This window comes from Blennius ocellaris (genome assembly GCF_963422515.1).
Source record: "Blennius ocellaris genome assembly, chromosome: 13".
Classification (NCBI taxonomy): Eukaryota; Metazoa; Chordata; class Actinopteri; order Blenniiformes; family Blenniidae; genus Blennius; species Blennius ocellaris.
Window position 1 is genome coordinate 3,092,481 of NC_137662.1, and position 22,728 is coordinate 3,115,208.

The window sequence follows — 22,728 nt, forward strand, 5'->3', positions numbered from 1 at the left end:
TACTGCACTGCATATACTTTACTGTATGTACTGTACGTATGTACTTTAATGTATGTACTTTACTGTATGTACTGTATACACTGTACTGTATGTACTGTACATAGTGTACTGTATGTACTGTACTGTATGTACTGTACATACTGTACTGTATGTACTACCGTTTGAGTGGAGGAGCTGAAAACTGGAGGTTCTTCCATGTGATCAGTGAGGCTCGCCGGAGACTGGCCGGTGGTAAAGCGCTCAAGACTGCACGCTTTTAGATTTGTCAGCTCCGCGGCGTGACGGTGACGGAAACCAAACTGCTAGCGGTGGCGGTGGCGGTGGCGGTGGCGGCGGTCTCGCCTGGAATGAAATCAGGACGCCGGCTCGGAGGAGCTGGCCAGTTATGGGCGGGCGCCAGAGACATCGGGGGGGTCAAAGGTCAGTAATTACATCTATCTTTGGAAAGGCTTGTGGAGGAAGGAGCGGCGAGGGAGATTAATAACGAGTGTCGTGGTGAAGGATAAATGCGGCTAACGTGCTCGAGATGCGCGGGTCAGAAGCTTTTCAACGCCCCCCCCCGTCGTCCCCGCCGAGAAAACCACGCAAGCAAACGGCTAAAACTATTGGAACAGCGATCGTAACCTGCGAGATGTGGAGGGTGTCGGCTGTGTCTCGTTTCAGGGGGTGGGGGAGGGGCGGGCGGTCCATCGGTCGCCTAGCAACCGTGACCTCAATCCTGTAACACTGGGGGGGTTAGGGTGGAGACGGGGGAGACTGTTTTGGTGACTATTGAACTGGAGAAACACACTTTTTTCATTCCTTCATTCACTCATGTTGACACACACACACACACACACACACACACACACACACACACACACACACACACACACACACACACACACACACACACACACACACAACTGTGAGTAACTTCAAAAAGTAGTACCTGATTACACTTATCGTAATTTGATACTGCCTTAAATACAGAAGTAGTCAGGATACTTCACTAGTACGTTTACTAGTACCTGAAAGTACTTGATTACATTCATAGTTACATTTTAACATCTGCAGTAGTGGAGTTAATTTCACCAGTAACTAAAATCTTTTAACTTGATTACATTCATAGACACTACTTTAGTTAGTTGTGATTGAAATTGGTACTTGATTACAGTTGGATTTACTAGTTTTTGCTTTACCAACTGATAGTGGTAGTTTAACTCGTAACTTAAAATTACTACTTGGTTCCTCTCATTGTTACTGCTTAGTCTCCTGTTGACACACACACACACCTCAGGATAACATGAAAAAGAAATTGTACTCCATTACAGTCATTGTAATTAGTTTCTGCTTTCGTAGTAGGATACATTACTAGTACTTGAAAGTACTTGATTACATTCATAGTTACATCTTTGCATCTGCAGTAGTGGCGCTAACTTCACTAGTAAAATTATAAACTTGATTACATTCATAGATACTTTATTACTTTAAATACTTGTGGTATTGGAGTAACATTCGTGGTAATTAGAAGCAGTGCTTGATTGCAGTTTTGCTTTAAATACTGTTGAAGTAGTTGTTTTTTTTCTAGTAACTCGATATTAGTACTTCATTACTGTCACTTACAGTATTTTCTGTAGTGGTGATGTTACTTTACTAGTAACTGGAAATTTGTAAAAGAGTATAGTTGTAGTTACGAGTGTTTGTTTATACTGTTGCAGTAGTAATTTTCTAGTAAATCCATGCTAGTACTTGATTACAGTCATAGTTGTGGAGTTAATACTAATTGAAAATGTGTACTTGATTGTATAGTTACAAGTTACTGCTTTAAATACTCAAGTAGTGCAGTTACTTTAGTATTATCAGAAAGTAGTTTCTGATCACAGTTGTATTTACCCGTTTTTCCTATAGATACTGTCGTAATTGTAATTTCATAAAACTAGTAACATAACATTTGTACTTGATTACTGCTTTATATACTGTAGTAGTGAAGTTACTTCACTAGTAAGTGAAAACTTGTACTTGATTCTGGTTAGTTACAAGTTGCTGCTTTGCATGTCATCGTTACTTTACTAATAACTGGAAATTAGTACTCAATAGCAACCATGGTAAGTAGTTACAGCTTTAAATACTGCAACAGTGGAGTAACTTTAGTGCTCACTGAATATTAGTACTTGATTTTAGTTAGTTTACTGAAGATCAATGTCAGCAGAAACATTACTTGATTATTTGAGTTGTAGTTACCAGCTTCTGCTTTAAATACTGTAGTAATAGTGTCAACATTACTAGTTACTGAACATTAGTATTCCAGTACAGTTACAAGAACTGATAGTAACTGAAAATGTGGACTTGATTATCGTGATAGTTACTAGTTGCAGTAGAGTTAGTATACTTTTCATTGATGTTGATTGACTGATTACATCACAGTAATTAGTAACTGATTTAAAATACTGAAGCAGTGGAGTTACTATACCAGCAACTGGTAATTTGCTTCAAATACTGTAACTAAAAGTTAGTATTTGATTATTGTCATAGTAATTAGTTACTGCTTTAGTTGCTAATTAACATATTTGAGTCTGTACTCATGGAGTTACTTTACCACTAACTTAAAGTACTTTATTTACAATTATCATTACACCACATAGGAACTGCTGTAAGTAGCAGAGGAGGTCACTTTATTAGTATCTTAAAAGAGTACTTGATTACAGTTATAGTTACTCCTTTGTAAATGGAGAAACTTCACAGTATGAGGGATTGTTTTGTTTACTTTCTCCGTTGCCTTGGAGACCGTCGAGGACACGTTTTGGTGGGGGGGGGTTTTTGGGTAGCGTTTCCGAATGATTCTCCCTGAAGCGGGACACAGCGTTAGCGTCAGCATTAGCATCGGGACGGAGGAGGTGGAGGATCTTTTTCTGTTTCTTCTTCTTCTTCTTCTTCTTTTTTTTTTTTTAAGTCCCCGGTTCCGTCGACGCCTCAAAAGTATCACCGCTGCATAAAATTGCAGAAGAAAATGAGCTCTTACAACGAAGAGCATACAGTCTGTGCGATGTTTTCCCATTCGTGCTGCATATAAAAGTGTACAAAAAATTCAAAATATACGGTGCTATAATTAAAAGTGTCCCATCGTTCCCTAATAAATCAGTCCCGGGTAATGCAGAATGTATAAAAATAACTTAACACGTTGACTCCAGCATCGGCTCGCACACGTCGTTCTCCTCGGCCGGCTCCTTTATGCTCGGGCTCTTAGAGTCGGATTTGTCTCCCCCCTGTGGCGGCACCGTGTACTGAGCTTTCACGTTGAAAACGTCCCACTTCTCTGGAATCAGTCCCCTGTTGAAGAGCTGGGACGCCAAGTAGGAGAAGAGCAGGATGGCCGCCACGGCGGACAGCATGCAGATGGTCCTGATGGGCGAGCGCTGCACGTACACGCCGTCCACCAGGGTGCACCCGGGGAACTTGAGGATGGCGGGCAAGCCGAGCAGGCGCTCGCCGCACAGCACGCGCAGCACGATGCCGACCAGGCAGCCCAGGATGGCGCCGTAGCCGTTGGAGACGCTGAAGAAGAGCACGCAGACGAGCTGAGGTAGCATGAGCGTGTAGGTGAGGTCGGAGCGCAGCAGCCAGATCATCAGCACGCTGTTGTCCAGGAAGGTGAGCGACGTGCCGGCCAGGCCCACCGCCACCACCGAGAAGCGGATCACCCACTGGATCTCCTGCTCCGACGCCTGCGGGGAGAGAGCGGACCCGTCAGCGCCGGCTCGGCTCGGCTCGGCTCGAGAACACATATAATCATCGGCGCTGGCAGCGTGGGGGGGGGAAGTGGTAAACAAACAGGAAGCTCCACGCAGACAGGAAGTGGTTCACGGCGAGGACGGAGCGTCGCAACATGGCGGATGGTGCAATAGCCTGCCGGGCTGTGGACCACTCGCCAGTCATCTTTCGGATGAAAACGTTGCAGGTTCAATTCCACCATTACTCCCGGCCAAAGTGCCCTTGAGCAAGACGCGGAACTCCAAACTGGTCCCAGAGGACGGACCGAGGGTCGTGAGTTTTAAGGCCCCGTTTTTATGTAACGACGTTTTCAAGCGAAAAGACTTCCGTTGCGTTTTGTTTGGGTACGTTTCCACGGCAACGGCGCTTGGAGCCACTGGAGACGCAACTTTTCGAAAACGCCGCTACTGCGCGCGTGCACCGCGGGTGAACAGTCGCAAAAATCTGCTGCCGCACGACTCGCGCGCCACACGTGTGTGTGGTTCCACTGCAAAAGCAACCAACAGCGCCAGCTGCTGGCCCGGCATGCTGACGACACCGTTTTTAGCGTTTCAGCCGCTTCCGTGCAAAAACGTACGTCACATCAAAAAACGTTGCCTCGTTTGCACACGTTCTTCCTCGTGGTTCTTTTATTTCTCAAGTTCTCATGCTGGGTTCTGTCATCTCTTATTTAACAACCACTTGAAAATGGATCTACACGCGCCGACATGTGTTGCCAGATATTGCAGGTATCCCCCTCCCCCCACTGCGGAGGAAAATTCTCCCACCTGTTGATTTTTTTTTGTGCTGTTGTGTTTTTGTGGCTCTATTACACATATGATATGATATGTGTAATAGTTTTGATATGCAAAACCAGAGGGGACAGAGCGTTCTCCGTTGTCGGCCCTACGCTGTGGAACGCTCTGCCCCTCCACGTCCGAACAGCCCCCCCACTGTGGACTGTTTTAAATGGCGTCTTAAAACCCACTTTTATTCTCAGGCTTTTAACGCCGCGTGAGTCGTGTGGTCCCCTGTGTCCTTTACTTATTGTTTTATTTATTGTTCTCATTTATTTTGTTGCTTTTTAAGCGTCTTTATTTTTCTATTTATTCTTTTGAATTGTTTTATTCTTATTTGTAGTTTCTTAATGTGTTTGTAGTTTTTCATCTGTTTTTTATTTTTATTTTATGGTTTTATACTTATTTAGTGTTGGACTGTTTAGTTTTATGTGCAGTATGTGAAGCACTTTGTAAACGCTTCGTTTTTAAAATGTGCTATATAAATAAAGTGGATTGGATTGGATGATAGTTTTTTTTTTTTACATTTTTATTAAGGTTTTTACATTTTAGTTTGGGCTGAAAACGGTGCATCTGGCAACCCTGGTGCCGATCGGCGACAGACAAGCGGCAGAGACCTAACAACCGCCGATAGCCTGCCGGCGTGTACAGAAGAAGTAGTCACAACTACTCGGCGTTTGATGTCAAGGTCACGTCTCTCCGGCCGGGTGAACACACAATGAGCGGCCTCAGAGCTGATGTGGCAACACAGATTAGGTTACTCCTCTGAGTCTCCGACTGTTCTCCATTTCACACCGTAACCGAGACCAAGAGGCTTGTAAAGGCGGACGGAGGGATCCTCTCGTCGTTTTTAATCCCATTAGTTCCGTCAAACAAGCAGCACGAGGGCCGAAGTCAGGATAGTCTGTCGCAATGTAAAAAATACAGTTTTTTAATTCATTTACCTTGTTAAGTTAAAAATGTTCTATAAGGAACCACTTTGCTCTGCACATGATTTATTTTGACAGCTTTTAGGCACATGTTGTTTCTATGTCGCACATTGTTCAGATTCCTTTTCTGATATAATGCATATTCATGTCCCTTTTTCTGTTTTTTTAAGCCACCATTGTGGAATCGAAACAACTCTTATTGTTCTGTCGCGCAAAAGCACAATGACAATAAAGAGGCTTCATCTTGGCTCTATCTAGGATACTCAACTAATCGTGAACTCATCAATGAAGTACTCAAGCTTCTTTGCACTGAATCGTTCAGAATTGAGCTAAATAATGTTATTTGAAGGTTCTTATGAATGAATGTTACTGGTGGAGCTGCCTGGAGATTAAATCACAATGCATTCGACACCACCGAGTGAAATAGAAATTAAAAATAGAATCAAACAGAAATAGAAGGAACCCCCCCTCCTCTTCCTCCTCCTCCTCTTCCTCACCTGCGTGCGCAGGATGTTCCTGTAGATGTTGGAGGTGAAGATGGAGGCGGCGGACAGCAGCGCCGAGTCGGTGGACGACATCACGGCGGCCGCCACGGCGCCGATGCCGATGATGGAGATGTAGGTCGGCGTGAGGTGCTGCAGGACGAGCGGCAGGACGAGGCCCGTCTCCCGACGCTCGAACGGCGACGGGGAACCGTACGTGGTCAAGTTCCAGTCTGCGGGAGAAAAAAAGAAGAAAAGAAGACACTTTTAGTCTTTTTAATGTTCCTGAATTATGATGGTTATCGGCAATTTATGACCTCATTAATGAAGAACCTCAGGATGTAGTGGCGCTATGAAAGTTATAAAAGTGACTGTTTCATTAAACCTGAAGTGTTCAAGGTTTAATTTCCCTCCACAATGTCACACATCTGCTAAAGGTCTTGTGTAACGTCCGGAGCCGTACTTGTGGACGCGGCCGCCGCTCCCAGCAGGATGGGCGGGATTCCCAGCGTGGGGACGATGAACGCGGCGGCGAAGCAGGTGATCTTCGCCGTGGACGAGGAGGCGGCCGACAGAGTCCGCTGGTGGAAGTTCTGCAGACCCAAGTTCCCCAAACCCTGCGAGGGAGAGGGAGAGGGAGCGTAAGACCGGGGATGAGGACGCTCGGCGCCGCAGCGGGACGCCGCTTTTGGCGAAATGAGACGTGTGACGCCGGCTGGGACTGAAACGGCTCCAATGTCCCGAAATGTTTCACCTCCCGAGGAGTTCTCACGACTCCCGGTGGGAAGCACACTCCTCAGATTTCCTCTGAGCGAGCAGAATCACACCCCGATGAGTCCGCCCCGTGGCGTCACGGCGGCCACTTCAAGTCCAGGGAATTTAAATTTAGTCCTGAACCTGAAGCCTCAAGTGTCCGATTGTTCTGCTCATTGTTGGCTTAACGCCTCCAACCACAATAAACTTTCACCTCATGAATGAACTCGTCCTCCTGACAGCCACACGGAACAAATCCACGTCGAAGTAGCATTAGCATTCGCGCTAGCATTCGTTCACAATCACTGTGGGGCGTCAGTGGTCTTCAATATAATGTTAGCTGCTGTTTCATTGTTCATGAAAGAGGCTAACATCAGATTATAGAGCATCTTCCCCCTCTAACATCAGATTATAGAGCATCTTCCTCCTCTAAAATCAGATTATAGAGCATCTTCCCCTTCTAACATCAGATTATAGAGCATCTTCCTCCTCTAAAATCAGATTATAGAGCATCTTCCTCTTCTAACATCAGATTATAGAGCATCTTCCTCCACTAACATCTGATTATAGAGCATCTTCCTCCTCTAACATCCGATTATAGAGCATCTTCCTCCTCTAACATCAGATTATAGAGCATCTTCCTCCACTAACATCAGATTATAGAGCATCTTCCTCCACTAACATCCGATTATAGAGCATCTTCCTCCTCTAACATCAGATTATAGAACATCTTCCCCCTCTAACATCAGATTATAGAGCATCTTCCTCCTATAACATCCGATTATAGAGCATCTTCCTCCACTAACATCCGATTATAGAGCATCTCCCTCCTCTAACACCAGATTAAGAGCATCTTCCCCTTCTAACATCAGATTATAGAGCATCTTCCTCCTCTAACATCCAATTATAGAGCATCTTCCTCCTCTAACATCAGAGTATAGAGCATCTTCCTCCTCTAACATCCGATTATAGAGCATCTCCCTCCTCTAACACCAGATTATAGAGCATCTTCCTCCTCTAACATCAGAGTATAGAGCATCTCCCTCCTCTAACATCCGATTATAGAGCATCTCCCCCTCTAACATCAGATTATAGAGCATCTTCCTCCTCTAACATCAGATTACAGAGCATCTCCTTCCTCTAACATCAGATTATAGAGCATCTTCCCCCTCTAACATCAGATTATAGAGCATCTTCCTCCTATAACATCAGATTACAGAGCAACTGTAATAAGTGTTTCAAGTTGAATGAACGGAATTGTAAATTGTTAAAAACGTCAATATATCACAAAATCTTTCATTAAAGTCTCCTACATTTGCACAATAATCAGTTGCAATGCATGATGGGACACGGTGATTGAGGTTAAGTGAGAACTGGATTAACACTCAGCGTGTTATAAGTCAGGATGCTCAGCGCCGTAACCCAGTGAACATCCTACACGCCGCTCTATAACGGGAACGGTGAGCGACATCGGCACATCTATTAAAGACGACCATGCAGGAAGGTGAACACCTCGGTCCTAATCCAACATTAGACGTCCGTTTCTGACTGAGAAGGCACTTAAAACAAACAACAGCAACAACAAACCAAAAACAAATAAGCTGTCCGGAACAAAGACGAGTCTCACACAAAGCGTCAGTGGGTTCTGAGGGGGAACAGGGTGTCTGGTTCACGGAGAACACGTCAGCCTCACCAGAAGTAGAAAGTTATCGATCCACCTCCAGACGCGGTCGGCCTCCAGGGTGCCCACCCACGGGGACTGGAAGGTGTTGTTGTAGGCCGTTTCCGTGATGTCGGAGACGGCCGGGCTGGTCAGGGCGAAGGGGACGCACAGCCACTGTGGGACGGACGCAGGAAGCACAAACATGGGAGGCTTTTAAAAACAGCAGCAGCGCAAATAGAGACGGCGCCCTTCAGCTCTTTCTGGAACTAAATCGTGTTTCCTGCTTCCTTTGCAGCTCCACGAAGCTCTCGCTATATCATTTGTCAATAAACATTTTCTTTTCATTCCACACTGATTTTTTCCCCCAAACTGCTGGTCTCACCTCCAGGATGAAAACTGATAAGAAGTAAGGTAAGCCAGAATCGATGGATTTACTAAAACTGGGGGGGGGGGAATAAAATATGTAAAACTACTCCTAAGAAGATTATACGGGAAGAACGGTCAAGATAAAATGAATAAAATTGCTGGAAAAGAAAAAAAAGAAGAAAGAGGGGGAAAAGTGAAAAAAAAAATTTTAAAAGAGAAAAGAAGGGAAAGACTGTAGAAAAATGAAAACTAAAAAAAAGAAAAGAAAAATTATTTTTAAAAAAACCCCGAAAAGAAATAAGTAGTAAAAGTGATTTTGAAGCACAGCTAAGCGGCTAAAACATGAAAATACAACAAAAAAAAATGGAAAAATCTCAAAAGATGGCCACAAAACCTAAAAATGTAATAACAAACACCTAAATTGTACATATGGCACTTCATGAATGAGACCTACTTTTTCCGTATGTATAGCTTTTATTTTGAAATGTGTTTTTTTTGTCATTTGTAATACTTGTAATGTAATTTCTGCTGAAATGTTTTCACACTGGAGTGCCAGTGAGACATGATGCAAGGAGAACATGCCCATACTGGAATCCCCCATCATGTGATTATTTTCACCATTTCAAATGTAAAAACAACGTGATGCCAAGTAATTATTAAGTAATTTGCATAATCGAAGCAGCATTGAAAAAAAAAACATGAAAATGTAATAATACATAAATACGACTGCTTTTCTTCAATCTTTCGGATTTTTTCCCTTCAATAATTGGTATTTATTATATAGTCAGTCATATCCATATATGAGGTATAATAATATTTTATCACATTATAGGAAACTCATTGCATCACTGTCTGTGTGATATTTAAACTACATCACAGTATTGGTCGACACAAACATTCAAACCAAGAATATTGCAACTGTGAGCTTGTGACGTTGATATTGGGACATTTTCTTGTCCTTTACTGCTGTAAGGCCTCAGCTTGAAGTGCTGCAGCAGGCGGCACGAGCAACACAGGCACACGTATGAAGGACGGAGTGGCGGAGGGGAACCCACCAGGCTGATGAAGATGAGGATGAGCTGTATGATGTCGGTGTAGGCCACCGAGTAGAGCCCCCCCAGCAGGGTGTAGGTGATGGCCACGGCCGCAGAGATCCAGATGCTCACGGTGTAGGACAAGTCCAGGATCACACTCATGGTGACGCCTGGCAGACACACCAACATCAGCATCAGCATGGCGTCACACCGCTGCAGCCTTCACACCTCCTGTGAACACTCAATGTGGATCCATACATCGATTTGTTCCTTTATTCAGCTCCTCCACTCTTTTATTATCGAGCTGATTTCAAGATAGAAACAATCTAATGTATAATGATTGAAAGAAGAGAAATATAAATACAGTACAGAACCAGTGAGGAGTGACCCGGTCAGAGCCTCACCCTGGACTGAGCACCCACACATTGAACTGTTGTCACAACCTGCTGAACCAGGACCAGGGACTGGTTTTCCTGGGACATTTCAAGCTGAGCCACACTGAAACCACCAAAATACTTGGACTGGACCAGATTATTACAATATTCAGGCTGCAGGTGATACATGATTGCTCCATACTGCACTCTGGTTCACTTCCTTAACGCTCCATAACAGAACACAACGATCCATAACGTAAGGATCCATAACGCTCCATTCTACACTCTGGTTCACTTCCTTAACGCTAAGGATCCATAACGTAACATAACGCTCCGTAAACCCCCTCAGAGGGGCGGAGCCTAGCGCACAGGGTGGATGACGAGTTTGACGTCACGCGTACTTAAGTTTGATTTCCCTCTCCAGCAGAGAAAATAAGACTGGTGGACCAAAACCCCCCACGACGCTCCAGTCTGGTCCCACAAGGAGCTCATAGAGGATTTACACTACTTTTATTTTGACGTTTCATTTTATTTTGTACCAAGAATGTTTCATTAAAATTGACTTTATGTGGAGATTGTCATCATTTTCAGTTCTAACTGTTTGATCTTGTAAAAATATGGACAATTTCATTCCACACACTGTGACCACGACAAAGAAACACTTTGAAGTGTAAATGTAAAGGTTATTATAACAATATTTGACCAGTCTGGTCACTCAGGATGAAACTGGACTGGATGTGATCCCTGAACTACAGTAAATCTTATATACATGTATATACTGTATGTATATATATTGTATTCATTTTGTATTGATTCAGTTATTTGCTTTTAATATAATCATAATATATTTGGTGTCTGGTTTGTTCAATATCAACTGGTCCTACAATTTGTCCTCATGACCCTCCGAACAGAGGACACCTGTCTTCAGGGGACACTTGTCCTTGGATTTTAGGGCGTCCCTACATCACAGGATTTACTGTGAAATGTTTTTTTCATGAAATTAGCCGCCATGTTTTGTCCTTCTGAAGCTCATCATTCAGAAGTGACGAGGACATGTTTGAATGTTTCACAGTTTCCGAATATCACTACCTTTGCTAACGAAAGGTTGTTTCCATCCTCGTGTATTTATTTATTGGTTTATATACAGTACAGACCAAAAGTTTGGACACACCTTCTCATTCAATGAGTTTCCTTTCTTTTCATGACTATTGACATTGTAGATTCACACTGAAGGCATCAAAACTATGAATTAACACATGTGGAAATATGTACTTAACAAAAAGGTGTAAACCAACTGAAAATACGCCTTAAATTCTAGTTTCTTCAAAGCAGCCACCTTTTGCTCCGATTACTGCTTCACACACTCTGCATTCTCTTGATGAGCTTCAAGAGGTAGTCACCTGAAATGGTTTTCACTTCACAGGTGAGCCTTGTCAGGTTTAATAAGTGGGATTTCTTGCCTTATAAAAGGGGTTGGGACCATAAGTTGTGTTGTGCAGAAGTCAGGTGGACACACAGCTGATTGTCCCACTGAATAGACTGTTAGAATTTGTATTATGGCAAGAAAAAAGCAGCTAAGTAAAGAAAAATGAGTGGCCATCATTACTTTAAGAAATGAAGGTCAGTCAGTCCGAAAAATTGTGAAAACTGTGAAAGTGTTCCCAAGTGCAGTAGCAAAAACCATCAAGTGCTACAAAGAAAGTGGCTCACATGAGGACCGGCCCAGGAAAGAAGACCAAGAGTCACCTCTGCTGCGGAGGATCAGTTCATCAGTCACCAGCCTCAGAAATGGCAGGTTAACAGCAGCTCAGATTAGAGAGCAGGTCAAAGCCACACAGAGTTCTAGCAGCAGACACGTCTCTAGAACAACTGTGAAGAGGAGACTGTGTGAATCAGGCCTTCATGGAAGAATAGCTGCTAGGAAACCACTGCTAAGGACAGGCAACAAGCAGAAGAGACTTGTTTGGGCTAAAGAACACAAGGAATGGACATTAGTCCAGTGGAAATCTGTGCTTTGGTCTGATGAGTCCAAATCTGAGATCTTTGGTTCCAACCACCGTGTCTTTGTGCGATGCGGAAAAGGTGAACGGGTGGAGTCTACATGCCTGGTTCCCACCGTGAAGCATGGAGGAGGAGGTGTGATGGTGTGGGGGGGCTTTGCTGGTCACACTGTTGGACACTGTTGCACACTGGATTTATTCAAAATTGAAGGCCTACTGAACCAGCATGGCGCCACAGCATCTTGCAGCGGCATGCTATTCCATCCGGTTTCCGTTTAGTTGGACCATCATTTATTTTTCAACAGGACAATGACCTCAAACACCTCCAGGCTGTGTCAGGGCTATTTGACCAAGAAGGAGGTTGATGGGGTGCTGCGCCAGATGACCTGGCCTCCACTGTCACCGGACCTGAACCCAATGAGATGGTTTGGGGTGAGCAGGACCGCAGGGTGAAGGCAAAAGGGCCAACAAGTTCCAAGAATCTCTGGGAACTCATTCAAGACTGTTGGAAGACCGTTTCAGGTGACGACCTCTTGAAGCTCATCAAGAGAATGCAGAGTGTGCGAAGCAGTGATCAAAGCAAAAGGTGGCTACTTTGAAGAACCTAGAATATAAGACATATTTTCAGTTGTTTCACACTTTTTTGTTAAGTATATCATTCCACATGTGTTAATTCATAGTTTTGATGCCTTCAGTGTGTATATATATATATATATATATATATATATTTGATAAACTTTTCATAAAAATTACTCACCCGAATTGCATAAAATTTCCAGGGATGATTTATCATCAACCAAGGACCGAGCGCCTACATTTTGGGACGTTAACGGCTAACCGTTTCCGAACAAATCCCCAAAAACTGCGAGAAAAATGTCCCACACAAAGCGGATGAGAGACGCACCTCATGGAGGAGATCAATGGAGATCAGTGTCTGTTGCCATGGAGATACTCAGTGATGTACCTGACTCAGCTAGTTAGCATCGACATGAGCTAATGGCTATCATGCTGGATGCTAACTCAGCCGCGCTGGCATTGGTGAAAATCTGCGCTCTACCGAGCGTAGCTCTAGTTATTCATGTCGTACTTCGGTTTAATGATAATTTATTACAATCAAACAAAGTTTGATGACGTTATTTTCATGTCTTTGTAGTAATTTTCTATTGGAAGAAACACTTCATGGAGCCTGTTGTGTTACAAGCTTCAGTTTAGAATCAACCTTCACGTCATTATACATAAAATTCAGGCGTAAGAATGTCGGTTTAGTGAGAATTCTTAACAGTGTCACTCCACGCTTCTGGTCGGGGGAAACTGGAGAGGCAGTTTTATGAATGAAATTCTTCAAGGTACGTCTGTGTGTGTTGAGATATCAATGGAGCTCATGAGTGGAAATGTATTTTTGGGGGGTTGGGGGGGGGGTTGTTCGTGTGTGTGTGTGTGTGTGTGAGAGAGTTCCTGCGAGAGGATGTGACGTGCGTAAGTCTCCGGATGGTCACCGACGGCGCTGATTGCCGCCGTGATTGAAGCTCCCGCTCCTCCTGACGGCGAGTTATTTCAGACAAAGGCTTGTGTTTCACTCAGCACCTCAGCAGAGAGCCGCAAGCAACAGCTGCCAGGCCGAGACTCAGTCACACACACACACACACACACACACACACACACACACACACACACACACACACACACACACACACACACACACACACACACACACACACACACACACACACACACACACACACACACACACACACACACACACACACACACACACACACAGGAGCGGGTTGCATATAGAAACATTCTTACCTAATCCTATGAGTGTTCCTGTCACCCACATAATCTCCGAGGCGAGTGAAGCCAGCGAGAGCGCGGCTGTCGGTACTTTTCCGTATTTGATCTGGAAGGGATCCATCATGGTCACGTACTTATTGTCCCTCATGGGCTCGGCGAAGAAAAGCCCACCTTTATGGAGGGGAGAAGGACAGGGTTTATTACCTCACGGTCTGAACGGGTTTGGATTCACTCTGCCAGCTGGGCGTTTCCACTCCACAGACACTGACACAGTTCCCTCACAGGCCACTCGTTTTCTTTTCTTTTCTGTCCATCTGAATTCAGCCGGGTTTAAGAGGATAAATATTTTGTTTCCCATGTGATTTTCATGTGGGCAAGAATGTTGTTGTTCACCCCCCCCCCCCCCCCCCCCCCCGCTAATCTCTACAAATACGGAAAGTTCCATAACCTGTTGCGTTCCCATTTAATTCAAAGACACAAACACACACACACACAAAAAAAACAAAAGCCAGAAAGTACACGGAAGCTCTTAAAATCCCTCGTTTTCCCATTTTACCGCGGTCACTCCTGCGATCTTCCCCGAGACTTCCAGAGGCTTCCACCTTGGAGTCGCGGCTTATAATTTCGCAGGTTTTTCTCGGTCTGGCGGCCGAAGTGCCGTCCCGTCGGCCTCGGCTGCACTTTGAGTCGGAGCGGAGTTCAGCCAAGTGGGGCTCGAGGTAGAAAAGCTGCGCCCGAGATCTGATACCAGCTCCACTTCGTTTACATGACAAAACGCCGCTAAAAATACACGGATGTGTTTCATCATCACAAACTGACCCCGGGGGTCATCTTTAACCCGTATTTACAGTTAGGAGTGCCCGGGTGTGTGAGCTTTATCACTTGAAGGGACATTTACTTGAAGAAAAAAATAAAATACAACCATGTCTGGAGCCAAAAACCATGAAAATAATACTTAAAAAAAAAAAAAAATCCGAACTGGTTCATGATGCATGTATGTTGAAACTACATTAATACATTTCGACATTTAATTATTACATAAATAGTTTTAGTCATTTTACTAGATGTTTATAAAAGTTCTTTTAGCCATTTCAGTAGTTTATCTCTTGGCTATTTCAGCAACACTTTGATCCTAAGAAACCAAGAGTCAAACTAATTTTAGTTCAGAAGCTACATTCATCCCAATTTTATCTTGAGTGGGTTGAATTGGCAAAATAGAGCCGTAATCTTTCAACTTTAATTTGAACCTTTTTTTTATCTGATGTGGTGCCGAGTGTATGTGCTGAAAATGTCTATACTATTGCAAATCCAAACAATTACTACTGAAAATTACTATAATCTCAACATAAAGTCAATTTTAATGACGTAAACTAGATTACTGACACTGACTAGAGCGTCTCGCAGGCCAGTTTTGACCACAGGCCTTAAGTTTAATAAGACTTTAAACCATGACAGAATTTTAGCTATTTTCTCGCTGATGTCAGCGGATTTTTTTTTTAGCTGTTCCAGCCATTATTGATATTTTAACTTGATCTATTTTCCCTCATTTAGCCCAGACTGCAGCTTCAGCCTTAGAAACAGTTTTAAGTCGACTAAATCTGACAGTAAATACATTTTAGGGACATTGGCTTCTCTCTGTAAAACAAACATGGAAGCTATAAACATCCAAAATTGACATGTTTGTGAATTACTTCACCTTAAATGGTAGAAAATCTTGCTAATTAGTTGACCCGTCCGGTACTATCTAGTTGTAGTCGACTATAACGACTAGTTTTAACCATTATACTCATTGTAGAATTTATACATATTAACAATAATAGTATGGAATGATTAAGGTTTAAAAGGTTTTAAAAAACTATCTTTAGTTTATTGATAACATCCATGTAGATGCAGCAGCTCGGTGCTCTCAGATTATACGCCTTATATTCTAGATACTTGTTTTTGTTAATAATAGTTTTATATTAGAGCTCATCTTTTTTACTATTCACCTGCTGCTTACAAGGCTGATATAATATCAATGACAATAAGGTGTTCTGAAGTGGATCCATATTTAGTTTAGTTTTTTTTTCTTTTTTTTGTGGTATACGTCTTTGGAAGTTTCCAAAATAAAAGCCTTCTCAACCTTGACTCAAAGCAGGATATTCTTCCTGTGAGTTCTAGCAATCCGGTAACAGGAATAGTTTTCTAATTGAACCTCCTACAACCCAAGCGAGTTTAGCATTGTGGTCTAAACGTCCACATATACGGTGTATATGTACGGTGCATATATACACCACGTCCAAGGAGGCTACGTTTTTTTATTCTTTTTTAAGTAATATTACCAATAACATGTCCACTAGATACATGCTGACTTAAAATAACGACTCCAACCATTTAACTCTGAAGCCAATGTGACCTGATTCTCCCCTGAAGGCGCCTTAACATCATGTCACTGTTAAAGTCTTAGGTCTCTCAGTGGGGGGGGTTGACGGACTGCTGTTACATACGGAGAGCTGCTGTTTTCTGGCCGCTGCCACCGACTCCCGCTCCGCACGGAGGCGTCATGTTTGGCCTCGCTGTGTTCTCCGTCTGCATTCTGCTCAGACGTTATTATCCTTGCACATTGACAGAACTAGTTCCGGTTCTCTGATTCGGTACAAAGCAGCGTCGTGCAAAATCTCACTGATCGGATCAAATTAAATTGCGCAATCTGTAGCTTCTTCTTCTTTTTCTTTTTTTTTTTAAACTACAGACAGGATGTGGCTGGCATACGTGTGGTAAACACAACTCCCGAGACTATCTATGTGTTTAGAGGGTTTAAAAAGTACCAGAACGTGGCTGAATTCAGCTTTACGGCCTGAATACGTCCCCTGTAGGACGGAGCCATCGCAGATATTAATAACCAGCTTCTGAGAATCATCAACCAACAAAGGAGCAGAATAACTCATTCATTGTACTTTTTTTTTCTTCTTTTTTTTTTGTACGTTAAGAGACTGCTCAGGTTGTTTCGGTATCATAAGACAGTCATCTTGTGATAGTTTCACGTTGGCTCCAGCCTTCCCTTTGGAAATCCCCCCCTGACGCTGCACATATGGTTTCACTCCATGTGCTTATAGATGTACATTCACCAGAGTCCCGCGTCTGACTGGAGCTTTGCTGGGCATCTACTGTACAAAAAAAAAAAAAAAAAAACCGTGCCAAAGCAAACATATGGTAAGCATGACCCATTGTTTCCAGCGTGGAAGGAAAAACCAAAAAAAAAAGAAAAAGAAAGAAATCCAGTTTGACCCTCGTGTTTTCCTCTGAGAAATGCATCTTTTTTTGTTGTTCTCCCACACCAGTGATATAAGATTTCCTCTTTTGTCATCGCCGGGTGCCAACTGCATGTTGCATCACTCTCCCACCCGGCAGGGACGAGGCGGAAGCGTGAATCCACCACTGACTGGACTCACACCGGACCCCCGCCGGGCCGCTGTCCTGATCCGACCGCTCACATTTTGGCTGCGGCCCGTCCCCGCTACCACAGTCTGAGCTGGTGATCGTTATTCACCGCAGAGGTTAATAAAGGTCACAGTCTGGATGCTGCTCTAATCATTCCAACAGCAGATGTTTCCCCGATGACGACTTTCCTTTCAATCCTGCTTATCACTGCTGCAGGAGATCTAAGAATAACAAAAAGTGCTTGGGGGGGGGGTTCCTTTTTTTGGGGGGGGTTCTGTCGTTCTCTCTGCTCACTGTATGTAAGCAGCACATGTGAGTGGAAATAAATCCCCCTGGGGAGGCTGCAGTGTCACTGTGTTGCCGCCATGCTCACCGATGATGAAGCACATGGTTGCAGCTATGGGCATCACAGCCCAGATCAGCCCCATGGACGGGTTGTACACCGCCTCGGCGGTGCCCACGATGAATCCGCCTCCGACCCACGTAGCTGCATGAGACACACACACGCGCGCACACACATACACACACACACACACACACACACACACACACAGACATATGATTCACAGGCTGAGGACATCGTGCACCTGCTGCAACCTGATCACACCAACCGCCCGCTCTGCTGTGACTTTAATAGCAAATTCAACTTAAATGGGGATTGTCCGACTATTTAAAAAAACAAAAAAGAAAATGAAAATGAAAATAAAATGGACACAATGGGAGGAGAGAGCGGTCATGTATAATGAGCTCTTATAATAAAACGTGCACATGGAGGAGGAGGAGGTGGAGGAGGAGGAGGAGGAGGAGGAGGAGGAGGAAGATGATAATGATGCAGCAGAAAAAAAATAAGGAAAAGTTATTAGTATTTAGAGTTAATATGAACCATTCAAAATGCAGCAAACGTCTGGGAGTAAACCATATTATAATCCGGCAAGTTGCAGAGTCATATAGTAAGAAATCTGCGCTGGATCACATTTTAATCCTCCTTAGAATTAATTCTTTTATCCCCACATCCATTTGGAATGGCGCTGAGACGCGATCATTTGGAGGAGAAGCGTTGCATGGTGCGGATTTGGAGCAGCCACTCGCCTGTCATGGTGAAGATGCCGACCACCAGGTTGATGCCCCGGTTTCCCAGCAGAGCCATCTCCGTCTTGTCCCCCTGGCCCTTCTTCGCCTCCTTCCTGGACTTGACGGAGGCCCAGATGCCGATCCCGAGCACCAGCAGGTAGAAGAGCATCATCACGGACACTCCGGGGATGTTGAGAGCCATGGTGGAGCCGACGGGAGCGTGTGTCGGCCTGCTGCCTGCTGCCTGCTGCCTGCTGCCTGGATGCTGCTGCTGCTGCTGCTGCGCCGCCGACGCGTAATGGAAGAACCGCCCAGAGGCGGCGCGCGGTACTGCAGGAGGGAGGGACGGCCGGAGGCCGCCGTCAAGGTGAAACTCACGATCCGAGCACTGCGGCGCCGCAGACACACTCTCACACACCACGCTCCGTTCATTTCCCTGCGCGAAAGCGCGTAATTTCACGTTGAATTCACACAAATTCAAGCGTTCGTTTTCCTCTTCTTCTTCTGTTCCTCCCTCTCTTGTAGGCAGGGTGCAGTTCCTGAACACACCAGAAGAGGGCGCAGTACTGGGCGGTAGTAAATACATCTACTGTATATATACATTGAATTAAAACACAAATCTCCTTCGAAGCGTCTATTTAGAGAACAAATAAATACATTGGATGATGTGATTTGAGGTTATTTCTCTCATGTTATCCCTGTGCATGTTTTTCTCTTTTTCTTGACTGATGCAAATGTGATTGTCTTCTATATCCCTTGAATTGGCTCTATTCTCTATTCAAAGTGATGATTGCGTGTCAAATTCCCAGTGCTTTACAAAGAAATATAATAACTACATTAAATATTACACTGACTGACTATGGAGAGAGAGTTTATTCCAATTTTAAATATTCACTAAGTTCTTTGACAATTGTAATTTAATCGTAAACGTGCCAGAGAAGGTAGATTAAAACGTGGGTTTCATGTAATTAATACAGGTTTTGCTCTTTGTATATAATGAAAGAACTTAGGCAGTTTTACCCTTTGTACTTAAACGAAAGGTTAAATTCACGGTTTTGCTCTTGGCACCGAACGAAAGAAACTAAATTCCAAGTATAATATATGGGTTTTTATTTTCCTTGTGCCCCTACGAAGGAATGGGAGCAGAGACGTCCGTCTTCTGCAGTGACTGCAGTCTCAGAATGGGTAAAGGTCACGGCACAGGAGGTTCACCTCCCGATGGTCCTCGGCCATGATTTACGCCCATAGTTAAGACCGAAGTGGTGAGCCGTTGCTGAGGGAGTCTGAGTTCTGTTCTCCGTGGTCCCAAAGGGGACCGTGTGGTCAGCGGTTGTGGGAAACACAAAGATCTGGAGATTCTCTTTTGTGACAATTCTAATTTAATCGCTAACTCGCCAGAGAAGGTGGATTAATGCTTGGGTTTTGTGTAATTAATACGAGTTTTGCTCTTTGTACCGAACGAAAGAATTTAGGCAGTTTTACTCTTTGTACTTAACGAAAGAAACTAAATTCCAAGTATTATTTACGGGGTTTTATTTTCTGGAGTCCCAGAAAGAGTAAAGGTCGAAGGCTTCACTTCATGATAGTCCTTCATTATTTATTTTGATGTATTTCTTTCATTTCTTTTAAAGCTTTCATGTATTTCTTTTATTAATACATTTCTTATTTCTTTGTAATGCTTTTGTGTATTTTCTGTGTGTATTTTCTTTTAATTTCTCCTTTTTCTTTGTAAAGCACAGGTACTTGCCCTGTATTTGAATGGTGCTCTATAAATGCCTTGCCTTGCCTTGCCTAAAGTTTTACAAAGAAATAAAAGAAATACATGAACGCATGCAACTAAGAATCTTAATCTCAAGCGATTAGAAGTATGAAATACTTTAAAACCTCCCACATACCCTCATCCTTTCCATCGGGGCGACTTTACTGTGTGTTTTTGGTATTTTTTTCGTCCCGAATGACCTTCAGATTCAGTTTTATTTCTGTTGTTGCCTCACATTTTTTAGTATGTGGGATCTAGGGTGCAGTCTTGGATCAAAACAGAAGGAGGTGCAGTACAGGAGGGCAATAAATACGGAAATCTGAATTTAATTATAACATGAAGCACCTTAGAAACTCACATTTGAATTGGATGATCCAGTCTTGTCCCTGTGCATGTGTTCTGCTCTTAACTGTCAAATGCCAATGTGACTGTGTACCTTCCATTTGCTCTGGTCTCCATGCTGAAACCTCCTGCCCGGCTAAATATAATGAGCTCAATAAAACAGTACAGGAAATGGATGGATGTACAAGCCCATAATGATTCTGATAGCAGAGAATTACTAAACCTGCAGCTTTTACAAATGGATTTTGTCATTTCTTCAGCATGCAAAGTGAGAATATCACATCAAATTTACTTAAATTAAATTTTTTTTAATGTTAGTGCTATTACTGGTAGGCCGGGGCCCTGTGATGGACTGGTGAGTGTCCAGGGTGTATTCCGCCCTTGTCCATAGTAAACTGGCATTGGCTCCAGCAGCCAATAAAGTTCAAGTACAATGGAAGATGGATGGATGAATGGATGGATGGTGGGCAGGGTGCTGATTAAAACAGAAAGGGGCTGAAGTACAGGAGGGCAATAAATACATAAAAACAGGTTTATTTGAAGCACAGAGCTCCCTCGGACCTTCTATTTTTTTTCTTTTTCTAAATGAAATGAATTGGCCTTTGCTGTAGCGTTGTGTGCCAGAGGGAGGAGGAGCTGTCTGAGGAGGGGAGGCCTGGCAGGAGGCCCAAGCTCGAATGGCCCAAGATGAAAGCTGCGACCTCTGGAGCCGGATCAGATCCGGTGGGAATGACGGAAGAGGCGATGAAGCGAGTTCAACTTGCACTTGGTCAGCTCGGCTCTCTGTGTCGATACGAGCGGCGGCAGCCGGACCAGGTAACGTCCCCACGGTGGGCTTCATCAGCTGATCAGTTCAATGCTTCAACATCAACCAGCGCAGAAGGACCTTTTTTTTCCTCCAGAGGAGTTTTCTGCAAAGAGCCTGAATCCCAGCTCGCTGTGACTGAAGGCAGACAATCACGTTCACCTCCCGGTCACTAATTCATGAATCCTCTGAAATCCTCGTTTCTGCTTGAAGGCAGAAACCAGAATGTCCTGAGAGACGGTGCACAGGGTAAAAATGCAAACTCCACATGGACAAGGCCTCCTATCCACTACAACTACTGACTGCAATCTGTTTTGTTTTAGATTTTCATGTTCGTAATCAGTTTTTATGCAGCAATGGGTTGAAGTCCTCGTCTGCATGTTCTGCCTGTGTGTGAAAGGGTTTTTCTCCCACAATGCAAAGCAAGTCAGCTCTCTCTGTACTGTACACTAGGACCATACAATTCAAGGTGCTTCACATTAACAAACCTGTGTAGTTGGCAATGAGAAAGGTGAATAAAAACATCCTTGTTTTTATTCACTTTTAAGACGAGAATGGGGAACCTTCACCAAGGCCACGTTTGTCACCATGGAAACCAATGGATTGAAAGGTTATTTGATCCACCAACACTCCTCCCATCAACTGTCACGGCTGTTTGAATTTCTCCACGTTGTGGCAGTGTTGAGGTTAAATGATGTTCTGTTGGTTCCCATTCTTTTGTGTTACTTGAACGCACCGGGGAGCGGAGTTAGCAGTGTGCTAGCAGACGGCTAACGGCAGCGTCAGCCCTGCAGGACGGCGCAGCGCGTTGTTTACTGCGTTTGAGTAAAAATCGTACCTCCACAGGAGCAGGTCGATCCCAAAATGTAACAGATGACGACAAATCATCCCTGAAGATTTTATTGGAAAAATACATATTAACCAATAAATAAATAAACTAGAGCTACACTCGGTAGAGCGCAGACCTTCGCCAACGCCACATTTGTTTGGGGAACTGAGTTAGCATTTGTAGCATGTTAGCCACTAGCATATATCAATGCTAACTCGGTAGCTACGTCACTGTGTGAAACAGACGCTGATCTCCTTTGATCTCCTCATCTGCTTTGTGTGGGAAATGTTTTTTTGCAGTTTTCTTTTATATTTATTCAGAAAATATTAACCTTTAACATCCCAAAATGTAATCGATTGGTCCTGGGATGATGATAAATCATCCCTGAAAATGTCATGCAATTGCGGGATAATGTTTTTTGCGAAAAGTTGTTAAAATACGTAATTAATAATACATAAACTAAAACATAACCTTCTGCCCCAGTTTTTGTTTTGTGCAGACAGAAATAAACCACAAAATCTAAAACAGGACATAAATTAAAAGAAAAACATGAAGTAGAAGACAGTCAGTCTTCACTGAAA

At 43.7% G+C, this 22,728-nt stretch overlaps 1 protein-coding gene across 1 annotated transcript; it reads right to left on the reverse strand.

The window, feature by feature from the left end:
* Window positions 1–1,069: 1,069 nt before the first annotated feature.
* Window positions 1,070–18,625, reverse strand: LOC308138384 (high-affinity choline transporter 1-like). Its single transcript, XM_080507468.1, has 8 exons — window positions 18,431–18,625; window positions 17,715–17,828; window positions 13,937–14,092; window positions 9,775–9,923; window positions 8,384–8,527; window positions 6,401–6,554; window positions 5,953–6,170; window positions 1,070–3,704 (listed from the first exon to the last, which is right to left on the reverse strand). Exons 1-8 carry the CDS (start codon window positions 18,612–18,614, stop codon window positions 3,153–3,155), a joined length of 1,671 nt encoding a protein of 556 aa, XP_080363594.1. The 5' UTR covers window positions 18,615–18,625; the 3' UTR covers window positions 1,070–3,152.
* Between the last annotated feature and the right edge of the window lie 4,103 nt (window positions 18,626–22,728).

Coding starts and splice junctions, on each gene's coding strand:
- LOC308138384 (XM_080507468.1), bottom strand. CDS start 18,614: ATGGCTCTCAACATCCCCGGAGTGTCCGTGATGATGCTCTTCTACCTG. Junction 6,171..6,400: donor AGCGGCGGCCGCGTCCACAA/GTACGGCTCCGG, acceptor TTTCTCCCGCAG/ACTGGAACTTGACCACGTAC. Junction 3,705..5,952: donor GGAACATCCTGCGCACGCAG/GTGAGGAAGAGG, acceptor CTCTCCCCGCAG/GCGTCGGAGCAGGAGATCCA.